At 39.0% G+C, this 15,994-nt stretch overlaps 1 protein-coding gene across 7 annotated transcripts in view; it reads right to left on the reverse strand.

Annotated features, from left to right (window-relative positions):
- The window catches only part of piezo1 (piezo type mechanosensitive ion channel component 1 (Er blood group)), a 104,208-nt gene that overhangs the window by 4,260 nt on the left and 83,954 nt on the right, over window positions 1–15,994 (reverse strand). For 6 of the 7 annotated variants that reach the window (XR_012947536.1, XM_076076883.1, XM_076076885.1 and 3 more), the window contains 20 exons: window positions 15,203–15,375; window positions 14,980–15,083; window positions 14,605–14,781; window positions 14,052–14,310; window positions 11,900–12,088; window positions 10,923–11,102; window positions 10,487–10,748; window positions 9,563–9,698; window positions 9,174–9,321; window positions 8,898–9,050; window positions 8,721–8,782; window positions 8,332–8,490; window positions 7,972–8,119; window positions 6,583–6,771; window positions 5,359–5,451; window positions 4,752–4,924; window positions 2,423–2,545; window positions 2,239–2,318; window positions 1,431–1,620; window positions 210–351 (listed from right to left, as the gene is read on the reverse strand). Coding sequence is in view for 5 of the 7 variants with exons in the window: in XM_076076883.1 (XP_075932998.1) it covers window positions 210–351; window positions 1,431–1,620; window positions 2,239–2,318; window positions 2,423–2,545; window positions 4,752–4,924; window positions 5,359–5,451; window positions 6,583–6,771; window positions 7,972–8,119; window positions 8,332–8,490; window positions 8,721–8,782; window positions 8,898–9,050; window positions 9,174–9,321; window positions 9,563–9,698; window positions 10,487–10,748; window positions 10,923–11,102; window positions 11,900–12,088; window positions 14,052–14,310; window positions 14,605–14,781; window positions 14,980–15,083; window positions 15,203–15,375 (3,140 nt within the window). In the remaining 2 variants the exon portion in view is untranslated. The remainder of the gene's footprint in view (window positions 1–209; window positions 352–1,430; window positions 1,621–2,238; window positions 2,319–2,422; window positions 2,546–4,751; window positions 4,925–5,358; window positions 5,452–6,582; window positions 6,772–7,971; window positions 8,120–8,331; window positions 8,491–8,720; window positions 8,783–8,897; window positions 9,051–9,173; window positions 9,322–9,562; window positions 9,699–10,486; window positions 10,749–10,922; window positions 11,103–11,899; window positions 12,089–14,051; window positions 14,311–14,604; window positions 14,782–14,979; window positions 15,084–15,202; window positions 15,376–15,994) is intronic. The other variant, XR_012947537.1, reaches the window with a different exon arrangement.

The following is a 15,994-nucleotide window of genomic DNA, read 5'->3' on the forward strand; positions in this document are numbered from 1 at the left end:
ACACTTCCAACAATATGGCATCAACCATGTGTGTTTTGAGGACCCATTATTAAAAAAATATATGCTAATGATCATAATCATGGAAATATTCCATAATTCTTGGTTCAAGAACTGCTAATTAAAATCTGGAAAACATATTTTACTCAATTCCTGATATGTGTGTGCATGAGTACAGTAAATACATAATGTGTGTGTTAATATGCACACACCAGAAAGATGTCTGTGCATAGCTTCAGAATGCGGTCCACACAGGGCAGCTCCTCAAACATGATGGAATGGGAGATCTCACTGAAGAAGCCACGCACAAACTTCCCAATGACTAAGACCACAGACACATAAAGACCCATGATCCTGAAAGGAGAGAAAAGAAAAATAATATTTACAATGAAGAAGGGAACAGTATGGATATCAAGAGCCGAGTCTCGGGAATGACCCGCCAATCTTTTGATTTAAAGTTGACCCGCTCTACCAGCCACAGCAACCCCCAGTTGTAGCCGAGGGTTACATTGCGCCTGCATTTTCTGATGGTAATAAAATAATAACACAAAGGCTCCATAGCCGCACACAGACGGCAACGACTTTATTACTACAACCTTGTTAACAACAGCTCACTCCTTCCTACCTTCACAATGAAATCCCCGGACACGAACACAGTAACAGTGCTTATTAGAGGGAACTTCAAATGATTCAGAGCCTTTATTAAGAAGCAACTTAAAAAACTTGGTACTATGCAGTATTAGCCTTGTTAGCACTACGTCATTGGTTAAACATAGCGGCCCCTGATGAGAGATTGGGGACAGATTAGATTAAAATATCCCTTTTCTACATGTTTAGATCATGTTTATGCTTTTTGAACAGGTGTATTGTTGAACAGGTTGGTGTAGTCAACTCAACTTTACCTGGTTTACTTCACTATCTGCCTCTCTGATCTGTTGTCTTAAGCTCCGGGGTATGTTTATTACCAGGTTGCAGTTACCATCCCTAAATTAAATATTTTTCTTATTCATAGCATTTTAGGCGGTCTTTTGCTATGTGTTTACCACGCATGGTCATATCGCGAGTGCGATGATAGTACGATTGATCGGTCAGCACTAGTGGTATGGCTCGGGATTCCCCAGGTAGAGCTGAAAAATGCTGCTGGGGAGAGGGACGTCCGCAATGCTTAGCCTGCTGCCACCACGACCCGGTTCCAAATAAGCAGTTGAACATATAAGAATGGATGGATGATTTGTAGACTCTTTATATGCCTGTGCATCCCCGTTGTTCAGTGAGCGGGGCTCTGGTGATTATTCCTGGATTTTAGCTAGCACCAAAGTGATCCTGAACCTTGGACCATCTTTAACGTATTTTACATGGCTCCTTTTATTCGATGAATATTAAAAATGTACATATCCAACCCTTGTAAATGTTTGTGAGTGTGGGTTCCTTACCCATATCCAGCCAGAAAACCCAGGCTGGGTGGACTGACTTTTTCATTGAATATGACTATGGGTAAAACCCCACATGAGGAGGATGCACAACCTGCAATGGCAATGTCCCACCACTCCTGGTTCCCACTGCCATTCAGTAACCTGTCACTCTTCAGGGACAGGGTTATATTCAGGTAACCATCTTCATTACCTACAAGACAAACAATCAGCTGTGTTAAAACAGATACTTTAAGGTTTGAATACAAAACACAAATGCTTTTACCTAGTCTGAGACTATGTATGTATAGTAACTGTAATATAAAGATTCTTTTTGGGGGGGGGGGTCCTTATCGGATGGGAGGGTCCAAGGACAGAGGATGTCGTATAGATTGTAAAGCCCTCTCAATTTGTGAATTTTGGGCTCTATAAATAAAATTGAATTAAAAAAAATGTAATGCTGGTCATTAACCTAATGCAAGCACCCAAACAGGCACTTTACCAGCATTGTGATATTATTGTTGTGATCTGTGACACCAAGTTGGTAAAATCCAGTTAGAGGATACACTCACATGTTAGACACTGTATGGACTGGACAACTTTTGTCAATGATATAATTACATTTTCATGTTAACCATTGACCTAATGTTTCCTTATGGAAAACCTGCTTGTTGGAACTATTACTCTCTACTGTACTTTGTGGAGAGTAACCATAACTGATTTGGGTATTTTGGCTGCCCTTTCCATGACTGGTGGAAATGATTCTGTCTGTAATATGTTTCATGCTATGAAAAATTGCATACATTTACACAGTAACTAAATTAACTCTGACCTTTATATAGTTGATTGACTGGTTTGGCTTCAGCTCCATTGGGGGCACGGATGTAGTTCGGGAGTATATTGGGAACATGCCTGGGAAAGAGACAAGACACCCATTGTAAGATACAACTATGTGTATTATCTAAAACACAAAACACTAGTGTTTACATAAACATCCTTCCAGGGGGTATACCTACACAGGCTTGGTGCGATTGCCAACCAGTAGTGAGGCCAGATCTGCTCGGACTGGGTTTCCAGGTTCCAGGGCTATAGAGTGTTTGTCAAATGTGTGTTCAACCGTCCCTCCTTTACCTAAGTCCCTGTCAGAGACAGAAACATTAAGAAAGAAAGAGAGATGGATGCAGTCAGCCTTTAGAAAGTAAAAATACATAATGAAAAGTAAAGGCCATTAGATGTAATAGCTATCCACAAACTATTACTTTTATTATCTCAAAGTATCTCATAGGACATTTACACTCTATGTGGTTTGTATGTGCTACAGTCTATTTTAATGTTGGTATTATAAATGAATGGGCAAAAAATTGTTTTGTCTAAGGGTGGTGGCAGAATAAATCAATGTTGTAACATACTATAAAAAGCTGTATCTTTTACATGGTGGCTCTTTCAGGTCATCACATACTCCTGAAAGCTTGTCCGACTTAATGCAGGCTATAATTTGTAATCATCGGTATACTAATATAGTGTACACTGTACAGTTTACTTTAGTGCAGTGGGTGCTATTCTTTTCATGTTTATTTATTGGGCCTTCCACCACGTTAAAAAACTAGTTCACATTTAATGAGTTTTACATGTAATAGCAATTACATTTTCCGTTTTCATTTAAAAAAATGCTGATACCATCTTGGATGACTGAACCTGCAGGCCAAAATAACTGAAATCCTACTGCACAGTTAGTTGTTGTTGTTTTCATTTTTGCCTTTCAGCCACATTCCCACTTCCCTAGACCAATGCATTTGTATGAAGCTTTGTCATTGCCATTCTCCACCTGTCCGCCAGATAAACTCAGACTGAGACGTTACAATGACTCTGTGAACCTAAACTGCTCGCTGGCAGGTTTTCTTCAACAAACCCTGAGTTTCTCTCTGTCTTACAAATCCAGACACACTGAATTATTTTCTCATTGATTGCATATTGAAGCACATTTGCCCACATATTCTAATATTACAACACTGAATAGAACTTTATTGTGTAAACTTATTGAAACTCTGACTCAGGCTCTTTTTCAGAGATACATTTGCACGGTCCATATATAGCCTACATGCATTAATATCTCTATGTCCACTGGATTAAAATGGAGACCCTGCCTTATTTACCTGTTGCCATGGTGAATCGTGGTATCGGAGCTCCATTGATGATGGCTTTATTCATTCACCATGCACAAGCTTAACTCAGAGTGAACAAACGCAGAGCAGAGCTGATTGAACAAACTCTGATCAGCTTTTCTGGAACTGAAAACGCAGAGTTTCCCATTTAAGGGTTAGTCAACTCAGAGTTCAAGGTTAGACTCAGAGTTTGTTAAACCTGCTTTCTGAAACAGGGCCCGACTCACGTGTCTAATTCTCCAATCACCATGTCAGTATATACATATATACTGTATAATGTTGCTTTGTTCCATTGCTTTCTTTTAGAGTTCAGTTCCAGTTTGCTCTATTTCTTGCCTGGTGTTTCATGCTTGCCTCCTCATCTTTCACTGCGTTTGGGTCCTTCTCCCATTGCCTGCTCTCCGATTGTGACAGCCCGGTTGTCTGTATTTGGGTCCTTTTCCCTGGTGCCCACATTAACACTCCAGCCCCAGCCTCCCATCTGGTGTCTATACTCGTCGTTTTTCAGTCTCCAGGCCGCCCGCCTGAGAATTCTTGCTCCTTTACTCTAAGGCCACTCATCTTTTTTGTTCTTCCCTCTGACCCACTCCCCACATCCTGTGACAGAAAGCTTGTCAACTTACAGCTTTACACATTTTTGTATACTGATATACATCATTGTGCAACAGCGCATTCTTGGGCAAATTCACAAAGATTGGACTGCAGCTGCTGAAAGCACCACGAAATGGGCCGTTTTTGCACCAAATGTATGCATAACACCTGATTTGAATACGTGCAAATATCACAGAAGTACTGAGACATTATTTCCTTGGCAGCACAATTTGGGTTGCATTTCATCCTTTGCAGGTGCTTGGAGCTTATTCTAGTCTTATTCGTGCAGGTTTTACGGAAGCTGTGCAATCCTTGAATCCGTGAATTGTCAGTGTGGTATAACTGTTCCCAACATCATATCTGTGTAATCCTGAAAAAAATCCTGTGAAGGGGTGCTATTGTTTACAAGAGTTTGAGGTCACTACTTTACAGTTGTACCTCAGCAGTCAGTTGTCACGGTCAGCTGTTCTTTGTTAGCTTTAACATGCTAATTTAGGAAATTTGACAATTACCCAGTTAGTTTGGTGATAATTATGTATAATGTATATTATAGTATAATGACATTTTGTTATTAGGAGAGTAAAGGTTTTACCTCTGGAAAGTCCAGGCCAGGCGTAGTGTTAGGTCAACAGGACTTGCAAGTAGTTCTTTAATGACTTCCTGTCTGCTGGGAGGGCTGATCCTCCATACGGATCCTGAACTTCCTTCAATCATGGCCGTCACGATATCCTCATAACTGTAGAGAGTGATGAACTGCATGGCTTTCTAGATGCACATACACACAAAATTATGTATGAAAAATAGATATACAGAGAGACAGCAACTCAAGTAGGATATACACACACACACACACACACACACACACACAGTTCCAGCAGAAACAGTCCTGTTAATTTGAGCATCTGTGAGAGCTGTGCATGCTAAAACAAATAATTTAGTCCAAATTATGAGGAATTGTGATTTGAACTATCAAAAGGGATTCTTGGCATTGAACCTGAAACATGTATAACTCATGTTCATGTCCACAGAATGACGTAACTGTTTAAATACACTAGAGAATGGCACACGTAGCCTGACAGAACTATAAAGAACCTGTGTGATAATTGCTTTTATTTACTACAACGCTTATAAAGCAGGAAAGAAAGACAGTAGCAGCACAAACAGACAAACATATCAATCAAACTGAAATCAGTACGCACCGCATTGTCTCCAAATTCTTTGGTGAGTTGGTCATATTCAGCCTGTGTAAAGGGCTGGATGGACTGCTGCTGCACACTCATGGTAAATAGGGACTAGACATACACATAGAAAAAATACATCAGTGGATTATGCACATTTTATATACCGTGTCTCGCTATGTCATTTGCACCTATATTCAATTTGACTGTACTATAGGTAGACTGTAAAGATCCATTGCTACTGAATTGATTTCCATCTGTGAATGACATTTGGTCTAATTTTTGCATACTATAATCTGATCTGGGATGTGGATAGTAACCCTCCTTCTAGGACGACTGACAGAGACTATTGGATTTCCCAATTTACTGGCGGTAGATGTACCTGCCAGATGATCAGAACAAGTACAGCCTCAAAATGCACAACAGAATTCCATGGAGTCACAAAAGCGTCCATGTCTTTCAAACTCCAAATCCCCGGTTTGTACTGTAACACTGGCTTTCTGTAGTTTTAATCTGAATCTAGGATAACCCTAATTAAATGGTAAAAATGTACTTGTATAGCGCTTTTCTACTCTTTCTGACCACTCACAACATTTTCACAGTATTTGTCATCAATCACCCATTCACACTATTCACATTCACACACGGTGTATGTATGGAACCGCCGATCCTCTGATTGAAGGACGACCCTGCTCTCCACTTAGCCATAGTCACAGCCACATCTGTTAATGTGATTTCACTTTAGAATTTAAAATTTTAAAAATTCATGATTGCATTGGCAAGCCATATGGTGCTCAAACATAGTCAAAGTTGTAAGTTAAATATTAAGATGCCGGACATGTTATCTGACCAGATAATTGTTTTTGTTGCTGCTGTTTGCATTTTTCCTGATGCAAATTCAGAAAACACACTACAGGAATGCACTACTGTTTCATTTATTACATTTTTTTGTCTTGTTTTTCTGGTGTTGCAAATCGGCAACAACTGCATTTCATTTCGTATCCCTGTGTTGCATAATGACAAAAAAAGGATCACTGAATTCTTGAATAATCATTAATATATCAGTGTTTATTCCATTTGTCTAAGCAATTTATCAGTACCCAGAAAGGAGTTTTGGGTGGCTTGTTGTCAAATTGTATTAAGCAGCAGCTCTGCTATTGATTTAGATTCGTCAGAACATTTTAAGTTGATTTTTTTCTGTTTTAAGAGACAGTAGAAGAGACTGCAACATGAAATGTCGATTACCTCATATCCTCCCAGCTTGACAGTCACGGTGACATCAATGGGGTGGTTGACCACACCCACAACTGATCTGACCAATGAAATGAAGAGAAGGGGAAACCAGATGATGCAGATCAAGAAGAAGATGATGAGTCCACCCATGCCATATTTCACTATCTTCTTCTTCTTCTGTCCTTTGGGCTGTGGGTATTTCTGAGGGTAGAAAATATAATTTGTTTTAGAAAATAAATATAGTGCTGCCACTGCAACTCGGCCATGGATAAGCAGCGAAAAATGTTTAAGATATTTGTATTTAATTGGGTTACTATGTAATTAATGTGACTAAAAGTTTTAAATGCCACCAGTGGCCCCTAGAGGCTGCAATGTTCATACCACCCTGCAGTACAAAAGCTGACAGAATGTACAAAATCTTGCTACACATAGAGCCTTACAACAGGGTTACTTCACTGAACACCTTTTAGCTGGAATTCAGACACTGACGGACATCTGAATCAGTCCATCTTTCTACACCTGATGTATAATTGATCATGCATCATGTATACTGTACACATGTAACTGAAACCTGGAGGTCTTTTAAAGCTTTGAGTCTGTTTTTCTTCTTTCAGATGTAAGTATGTGATTGTGTATTGGGCTGAGAATGCTGAAACACTTCTGGGTTCACAGCAGTACTGTCACTTTACAGATCCAGTGTTGACACTGACAGAGGTCCTGCTGTGCTGCTTTCAAACCAGCCAGTGTAGACAAGGTGGTGCCAGTTGTAGGGTTAAAAAAGTCTATCTTGAGACTTAAGACCATGGGGTCATTCAAATTGAAACGTCTCACATTGATGATAAAATCCACAAGTTTAACCAAATGTGTAAGGTACAGTCACATTAGTCATCTGTCAATGAAAAATTGCCCTGCACTCAGCCTAAAAAAAGGATGTGATATAGGTATTAACTTAATATTGATCAGTGATCAAAGACTGGATGGTTTAGTTTATAGTTTGTAGTGTGATATACTACAAAAAAAGATAATAATAATAAATAACTAAAATTAGTTCTTCTTTACAAACACTGTGCATCACTGTTTCTGGCTGACCATAGAAATTCACGACAGACTTAAACAAAAGTCAACTTTAAGGTCCCTGGAGCCCGCCAATCGATCACAACAAAACAGGAAACATATACTGAAGTCGTCAGTCACATGGGCTTCCATTGAAGTGAATGAGAGTCTCAATATATAGAGAGACTGGTGCTAGTGTGGTTTGGTTTTGATAATGAAAACATTTTGTTGTTACTGATTCTGAAGAGTTACTGCCTTTCCCCTTTGATTGAATTTGCCTCCCCAAGTACCCTTATACCAGTCATTTGTTCTGGTATAATCATATCAGAGTACTCATACACTTCATACCTTCTCTGTCTCACGGCTGCATTTAATGATGAAGATGTTGGCATAAATGTCCTCCACACACATCCAGTTTGACAGAGACAGGGTGGTGTCAGTCCAAACCCAATCCATCACTGCTCGCAGCTCCACCAAGAATGGCACCAAACGGAACCTACACTCACACATAAGTACAATATTAATAAAATAATGCCAATATACTATATGCTGATTCTTGACCTATTTAACACTCTGTGTCCTGTAGTAATGATAAAGGTTCACCTAATCTCTGTCATTACAGATATACATACTGTTTCTACTGGATTGTAGATATCATCCTTAAAAGAGAACTAAAAACAAAGCTGCAGACTGGCTTTGTGTCCATACCCTTGGAAGAGAAACAGGTTGAGGTGGTTGTATTTCTTGGTGAGGATGTTGCCAAGGATACGAGTGGGGTATCCACAGCGGATCTGATAGGCTGACAGGCCGAAGTAAATACACTTGACAAAGTACCAGAGCTGGGCCACAAAATTCTGATTGAACTTCCTGAACAGAGAGGAGAAACAAGGAAGAATAATTTCTTAATAATCTAATTTGCAGTAGTATGCTGAAGACTCAACCCGTATATGTGGTTTGGTTTTATCAGAATGATGCCTTTTTTACCAAGACAACCCAAATTACAAGTCACTCTCTGTGATTTAGTTCATTGGTAATAACCAGTTAATACCATCAATACTCCAATAATTGAAGAACTACATGATATATTTTGACTTCACCTTTCAGTCACAGCAGGCAAGATGAAGAACATCCACAGGTGGATCCCAAACACAAGAATCACCTGGAAGGAAGGAACGACAGGAGACAACTCTGGTCATCCTAACAAATGGTGCAGGCCACTCTTGGCCCCTCCAAAAGATACATAAATGCTAATAATCTGAATACATGAACTCAACCTGGAAGATGAGTTTTCCCAAGACAGCCTTGCGCAGGTACAAGGCTCTGTCGATGATCATGGTGCTGAACTGAAGGAGCAGCATCACCAGGAAGGCCTCAGGAACCTGGTCTTCTGACAGGGTGGAGGCTATATCAGCTGCTGCACTGTGTTTCTGAAGGTGAGAGACGTGTGTGTCATGTTGGATTTTCTCGATAAAATATTTCTATTTTCAATAATGTAAATCATTGATATTTAATAAATAATTACAAAATTACAACTTCCATCCATCTCTCACCCCAAATGCCCAAAAGCCAAAGACTATGATGATGAAGTCAACAACATCAGTCAGAAACATGAGAGCATAGACATCTGTGGCAGCCCGATACTCAGCATGGAGAATACCCCTGAAGAATCCCTGCGTTGGCCTGTAAACACTCTGAATACTGCAAAGGAAAACAAATCGGCATGAAATAAACCATTGTATTAGTGGGAAAACTAATGACTCAGTAACCCATTACACTGTTTTTAATCCCTCCTTGGATTGCAACTAAATTATTTGTATAAATATCTGAATAAATGACGGAATAATTAGCCGTTAATGTAAGCTATTTTTATAAATGATCTTACAGGGTGACTTGGTGACTTCGGCATATGTTAACATTATAGTCTCTATATCCAACTCACCCAGAGAGCAAGACTTGTTTTATCTTGTATCCCGCAGCCAGCAATCTTTGACTGGCTGCCTCTCTCCTATTGCCTTTCTGCTTCTCCTTCACTGGTTCTGCTTCACAGGGATCTGCAGGCTCAACTGTGGGCTCCACTGGAACAGTCCAAACCGGAACCAAGGACATGAAACACATTTTCTCTTTGTTACACATGCTATGTTACTGTGTTGTGGTCCAAATGACAAAGCCCAGAGATAACCTCAATACACAGATATCTGCATATGAATGCTGTTGTAAAATCCTTGTAAACACGGCCTCATTTGGCTTATTGCTTAATTTACTGTTAAGCTTCCAAAAGTAACATTGGTATTTGTAACAGATAGTTATGAAGATTCCTGTAGCTCAGCTATTATTTATTCTTTATAATAATTCTAATTGGGATACAGCTAATATCTTCCTTCCACCTGAGAGACATGTCCCACAAAGGTGTAGCTTTCAGACCACTGAATGGTATTGCACTGAACCAGCACCAATTTCCCAGAGACAGTCTGGCCTCACAGAGACCAAAATGAATGGTGCACTCAAGTACTTTTCATCAGCTTGGAACTTTCAAAGCCACTTTGACTATAGTTAAAACAGTCATGGGTAGTGACACAGGGACATATGAACACAAGGCTTTTCCAAAATGATCTGACCCCACTGTCGATGTTTGGGAGGATCTGACGTCTGAAGGCAAACCTGTTCCTACGTGCTTGAAATAGCCACACAAGGCAAAGAGAAAAACTGCCATCATTGAATGGGGCTAGACACAATAATAAACGAATTCACATGATTGTTCACACGAAAGGTGACAGAAGTAGTTGTGGGAATGAATGAAAAAAATGGAATGCAGCCGGTGTCAATGTTATGAGTCACACAGTCCACACATAATGAAGCCACAAACCTTTGCTGAGTTGTTCTTTGGCTTTTTTAGGTTTCTTGCGGAAGCGAATACTGTTGCTTTTCTTTGGGACTTCCTTTATCACCTGCTCATTGTCTCCCAACATCTTATTCTCCCTCGGTCTGCTGGGAGGATTCAACCTGTCCTTTAGCCCAGATGGAGTTTCATGCCCATCCTTTGACCCACTGGGTGTTGGTTCAGTTGCAGGAGGTTGTGTGGTAACAGCAGCAGAGCTGGTACTTGGTTCAACATAGTCCACATTATCCTAAAGTGATAAACAATTGATTTTAAAAAACTAGGAAAGTAGTCTAATATCTTTAAAAATAAGTCTGCTAATAGTATTACATGATGTCACTGCTTTAGTCAATGGCCAAGAACATATTCTTTGTTATTGATAGGGCAGTAACCATAGCAACAAATATTAAGTATGTGAACCAACCTTTTGAAGTTGGTCCAGTTCAGTAGATGTTGAGCTGACTCTGCCCTCCTCCTCTTCTTCTCTACCATCCTTCTTCCTTCCATCTTCATCTCCTTCTCTATTTTTTCCTTCATCCTTACAACTTTCTGGTGAGGGGCTCTGCTCCTCCAGGGGGCCCTCGTGGTCCCACAGGCCATAACGCTGTACAGACACACACAAGTTGACAGACAAAAATACAAATGTGGGAGGATGAAATTGTGCTGGATGAAGTAAAATTGAACTATAGCTTTACCCTGCATTACAAGAACAATTCTGTTTCTCAACATCAATTGATGAGAAGACGCTGAAAGTAAAAAATGCTGACTTTTCCTCTTTGATAGCCGTAGGCCTCTAGATTCATAGCAGTGAGGTACAGCTGTATTTGCTGAACGCATATGTGGCCAAATAAAATAATGAAGGGGTTTTCCCTTTACTAACCATCTCAGCTAATGATATTAGTTTTTGATATTCAATATATTTAAAAAATGTAAGCCCTCTAACATTTCTTTATTATCATATAGGGACTTAAAACATACATATTCTTGTATGTTACATCAATATATTTTGTTTATGTTTCTAAAGCAATTTACATGTTTTTGGATGTCGTGGCTTTATTCAACTTAAACTAAGTCTTTATTTATCATATAGTAATATTTATTATGTTGTACCTACTTAACAGTTTTATCATTTTATCCGTCTGCATGTTCTGTCTAGAGGCTCTCCAGATAATAATGGAGAGATTTGCCTGTCACAGTTGGTATTGCACTTGTCAAAGCTAAACAGAGTAGGCAGATAATTCATAAAACTCAACCAGAGATGGATGTTGATAAGCTATAGCTGGTGCAATTTGAAATACAAAAGTCAAATGAAGGCTTTTTTTGTTAATTATTTCTGAAATCAAGGAAAGGAATAATAAATAATGGTTTTCATCACTGTAATCACTGTGAATACTAACTGACCATGAGAAGGGATCTGTGGAAGAACAGAGCCAGTAGCTGAAGAAGATCATATCTGATGTAGTTGTCAGTCTTCTCCAGGCCCAGGATGCGAGGTGGGAAGAAAGGTTTGTCTTCATTTAAAGTCATCTCATAAACACTGTTCCAAGGAAAAAATCCAAACTGGAAAAGGTATTTCACCACCACCATCACCTGGAAAGAGAACAACACAGCAATACAGCCATGTCAGTCCTGAAAAGAGCACAGACAAGGGAACACATCACAGGTAATATCTCATGTTGTAAGATGAACGTAGGAGGATTTAACAGGAGATGCTTCAAAGTTTAAGAAAATGAGATCAAAATTGTATGGTTGAGTCTGAGTCTGCCTTTCACCATGTCACAGCAGCCCTTCTTGAATACAATTCTTTCATTATTTACAGTATAAATTGTTATTGTAATTATTGCCAGTATTGCAAAAGGAACCTACCCAGAGTGTTATTCAAATCAAATAAATCCTTTTTGACTACTGCTTGTTGTCAAAGTTTAGGCACATCCTCACCCTAAAATCATTATAAAATCTTTTATTTTAAAATCTGTAATCATTTATATTCTTGGCAACTGGGGAAGTCCCTTTTTTGCAAATATCTGAAATGGTCATGGTTGTTTAATGTATAGTTATACTGAACAAATCAATATCTTTACTTGCAACTACCGACCTCTATACCTCACATGAACAATAGTTTATTATGCCTAGGGAATAACTTTGGATTTGGCTTGTACTGGATTTTACAACTTTTGGGACCTAATAATTCAAATAAGGGCTATTCAAGTGTTTAGCCCCCAAAAAATAAAAATCTGCATATTAGCCACTACAAAAATTGGCATTACATCACAGCTCTTTTCCTGGTGGCTTGGTTAGCACTACCCCTATACTCAAGCTTTCAGCTCATTGCTTTGGTTTTATGGCCGACAACTCTATTGTGTTGGTTCAGGCTCAGAGTTCTCATTGTTTCTAGAAGCAGCAAGCTGTTTTCAATTAGAAAAACTCAACTTCAGCTTATGATTTGATACAATGTCAAATGTTGTGTTTACAGCTTGTTTTTGCACTTGTATGTCACAGAAATAAAGCACAATGTAAATTTTGATAAAAATGGAATGATTATAACCATATTTGGAGTTTACAATTCAAAGAAATATAGAATAATATCTGCATTATATTAGCACTTAATGGAGAGAAACGGAAATACAACATTATAGCTGAAATTGAAAAAAACTAGGAGTTAATATTACAGAAGATGAATGGTTGCATATTTGGAGAACACAACAGTCTACAACATCCTCACGTACTTTGAGAGAACACTGTTGGATTAATTAGGTTCACCAAAAACTCTGAGAAAATACTTGTTTGCAGCACAACCATAGTGGTTGATGTGGGGCAATACATATAGACCATTCTCATGCATTTTGGCTTTGTCCTGACATTGCACAGTTTTGAGGAAATATTCAAATGGTTATTATCAAAATTAGGGGCTGATATACGTCGGACATGTATACTACTGTACTTTGGTGATATGACAGGAGATACTGTGTTAAGTGAAGACAGATATCTGCTGAGAGTCTTGTTGGCAGCTTGTAATAAGGCCATTGTGAAGAGATGGTACAAAGCAGAACCACCAACGAAAGATGGATGGCTTAAAATTGTGAATAAAATATATGATATGGAACTGTAAATCATACAATAAGAGCGATGTTGAGAGAAATGGGAAAAAAGTGCGATAATGACAATGACATGTCAGTGACAACATAAGCGAATGTACCATTGAATATGAAGTCATAGGAATAAATAGGTATTGCGGTGGCAGGGAAATACAGATCTTCTCATGTTTTTTTCTTTCTTTTGTGTGTTTTGTGATCTATTAAGTATAAAAAAATCTGTTAAATCTTCAAAACATTTTCTCTCCATTAAAGTGGGGCAGGATTTAAATCTATGATTCTGATCAGAGCGCAATGCTATTTTTTCAAAATATTGTTCTGTTTGGAACCCGTTGCGTTGGTATCTGTCATCCATGCAGTGAAATATTGAAAACAATAGTGCACAATTTTCCTGTGATGCTTTATGGTAAATAAGTTAGTTAGTTTCCTGAGTGCGTCTGTGTGTCTCTCAGTGCTCATACCTCTGTGTAGACTATAGCAGTCATCCAAAACTTCTTGGTTGGTCTTGGAACAGCCAACATAGCCCATAGGAACACAAGTATGGGGAGGAACAGTGATATCACAGAGGCACTGACCGCGTTGTTTAACACTATGATAAAATAGCAGACTAGTTCTGAATTGGCTGCCAGCAGGTTGTGCATGGCAAACAGTAGCTTCAGCAGACGGCTCTGGTTGTTATAGAACTCTCTGCTCTGTTCTAGCTCCTCAATGAAGAACTGCCTGCAGAGAGAGAAAGGGAAGTCACAACCATAAATTTGTATTCAAATATCATTATTATTAATAATTATCACCAGTCTTTTAATAAATGTTAAAACCAATGGCAAGAGCGATGAAATAAAACACAATCTGAAATAAAACTATTATTTTCCTTTCACACATTCATGACACAAACATTGTGGTATTACTGAGGTAGGCACAAAACACTGTGAAATCAAGGTTGTCATGTGAAAACCTGTAGCTACTGTCAATGTGGATTATTGTTGGCTTTATTTAGTCATAAGTTTCTTTATCTACCTTTCTCCCAGCAGCTCGCTGGCTGTTCTAGAGTGTCTATGTTGTTGTTTGGATAGCACTGGTACAAGCTCCATGCTACTGGATGGGGGTTCTGGACTCAAGAGGTTCCCAATGCTGTTGAGCTTTGGCCTGGGGGTAGACCGGTCTCTTACACCCCTGCTATCCACGTCGAGGCAACTGAGAGAGATTCAAACACACATACACATACAATGTATGAATACATAAAAACTAAGAAAACTGAGGATCTAAAGACCCCCTAACTGCCAGCCTATGCAACAGGTGGGCACAACAAACACACTGTTAACTATTCTAAGAGCCTTTACATATCTAGTTGGTAAAAGAAGACACTAGTGATACACTCTTTTCCACACTAACCTGTGTCTGGTGGAATCTGCATCAGTCTCGTCCAAACAAGTCTCCAGTGTGGGACTCTCACTGCCCTGAGATACCTGGTCATCTGTGGAGTCTGCTGTTGTATGCTGCCAATCAGAGGGAGACAGACCTAACTTAAAGTGTGTGTGTGCGTGTTTGTCTGTGCTGAATGTTCAATTCCAAAAGAACAATGTTTGCTCAACAAAAATCTCTGTGTTGTGTTTACCTGCTGTATCTTGTGTATGATGAAGTAGCGTTCATTGCACAGAACAGTAGATGTCTCTCTGTACTGTTTAGTCAGCAGGTTGAGCCACTGAGTCAATCCATCCACCATGGCCAGAACTATTGCCAATAAGAAGCGCAGGATATCCAAGATCCTCTGAACCATTTCACCATGACCTGCATTATCAAGACAGATAGAGACAGGGGGAGGGGGAAAAAAAGGTGATAAACTTTTACTGACTGTACATTTAGCAGGATTCTGAGAAACCTCCATCTACTATGTATACTTTTTCTATACTTAGAAAATATTGTGGATAGTGACCTCTGAGGCCATTTATAAATGCATGTACAGGAATTACAAGGAAAGCAGTTTACTGTCAACATATTCAAACATTTCTACTAGTTTGGTCTTGTAAATCTCTTTTTGATAATGGCAATGGTAAAAAAGGTGTGCTGTTGCGTGTGCACCGCTGTCTTTGTATTGTCTAATGAATAGGGCTATACCAACCTTATGGAGTTGAGAATCTGAACTAATCAACTGTACTGGCTTTATGATGCCAAGTAAAATTATATTCAGTTTAGGCTCTTGTTCAGTACCGCTTTTACTGAACACAACCACTATACTTAAAGTAATCATTAGTTACTCTCATGATCACAATAACTGACTACAAACACATTAATTACTAGCCATATTTCAGTTCTATTGTCAAGCGAATTTCAAGCAATCTTTTGAAATGTTGCAGAAATGCAAATTTGGCGCGTTTCCATCAACTGTTTTTTTCAGCAAATAACTTGG

The sequence above is a fragment of the Anarhichas minor genome, unplaced genomic scaffold (assembly GCF_050575085.1).
Source record: "Anarhichas minor isolate MPS153535 unplaced genomic scaffold, ASM5057508v1 ptg000058l, whole genome shotgun sequence".
Classification (NCBI taxonomy): domain Eukaryota; kingdom Metazoa; phylum Chordata; class Actinopteri; order Perciformes; family Anarhichadidae; genus Anarhichas; species Anarhichas minor.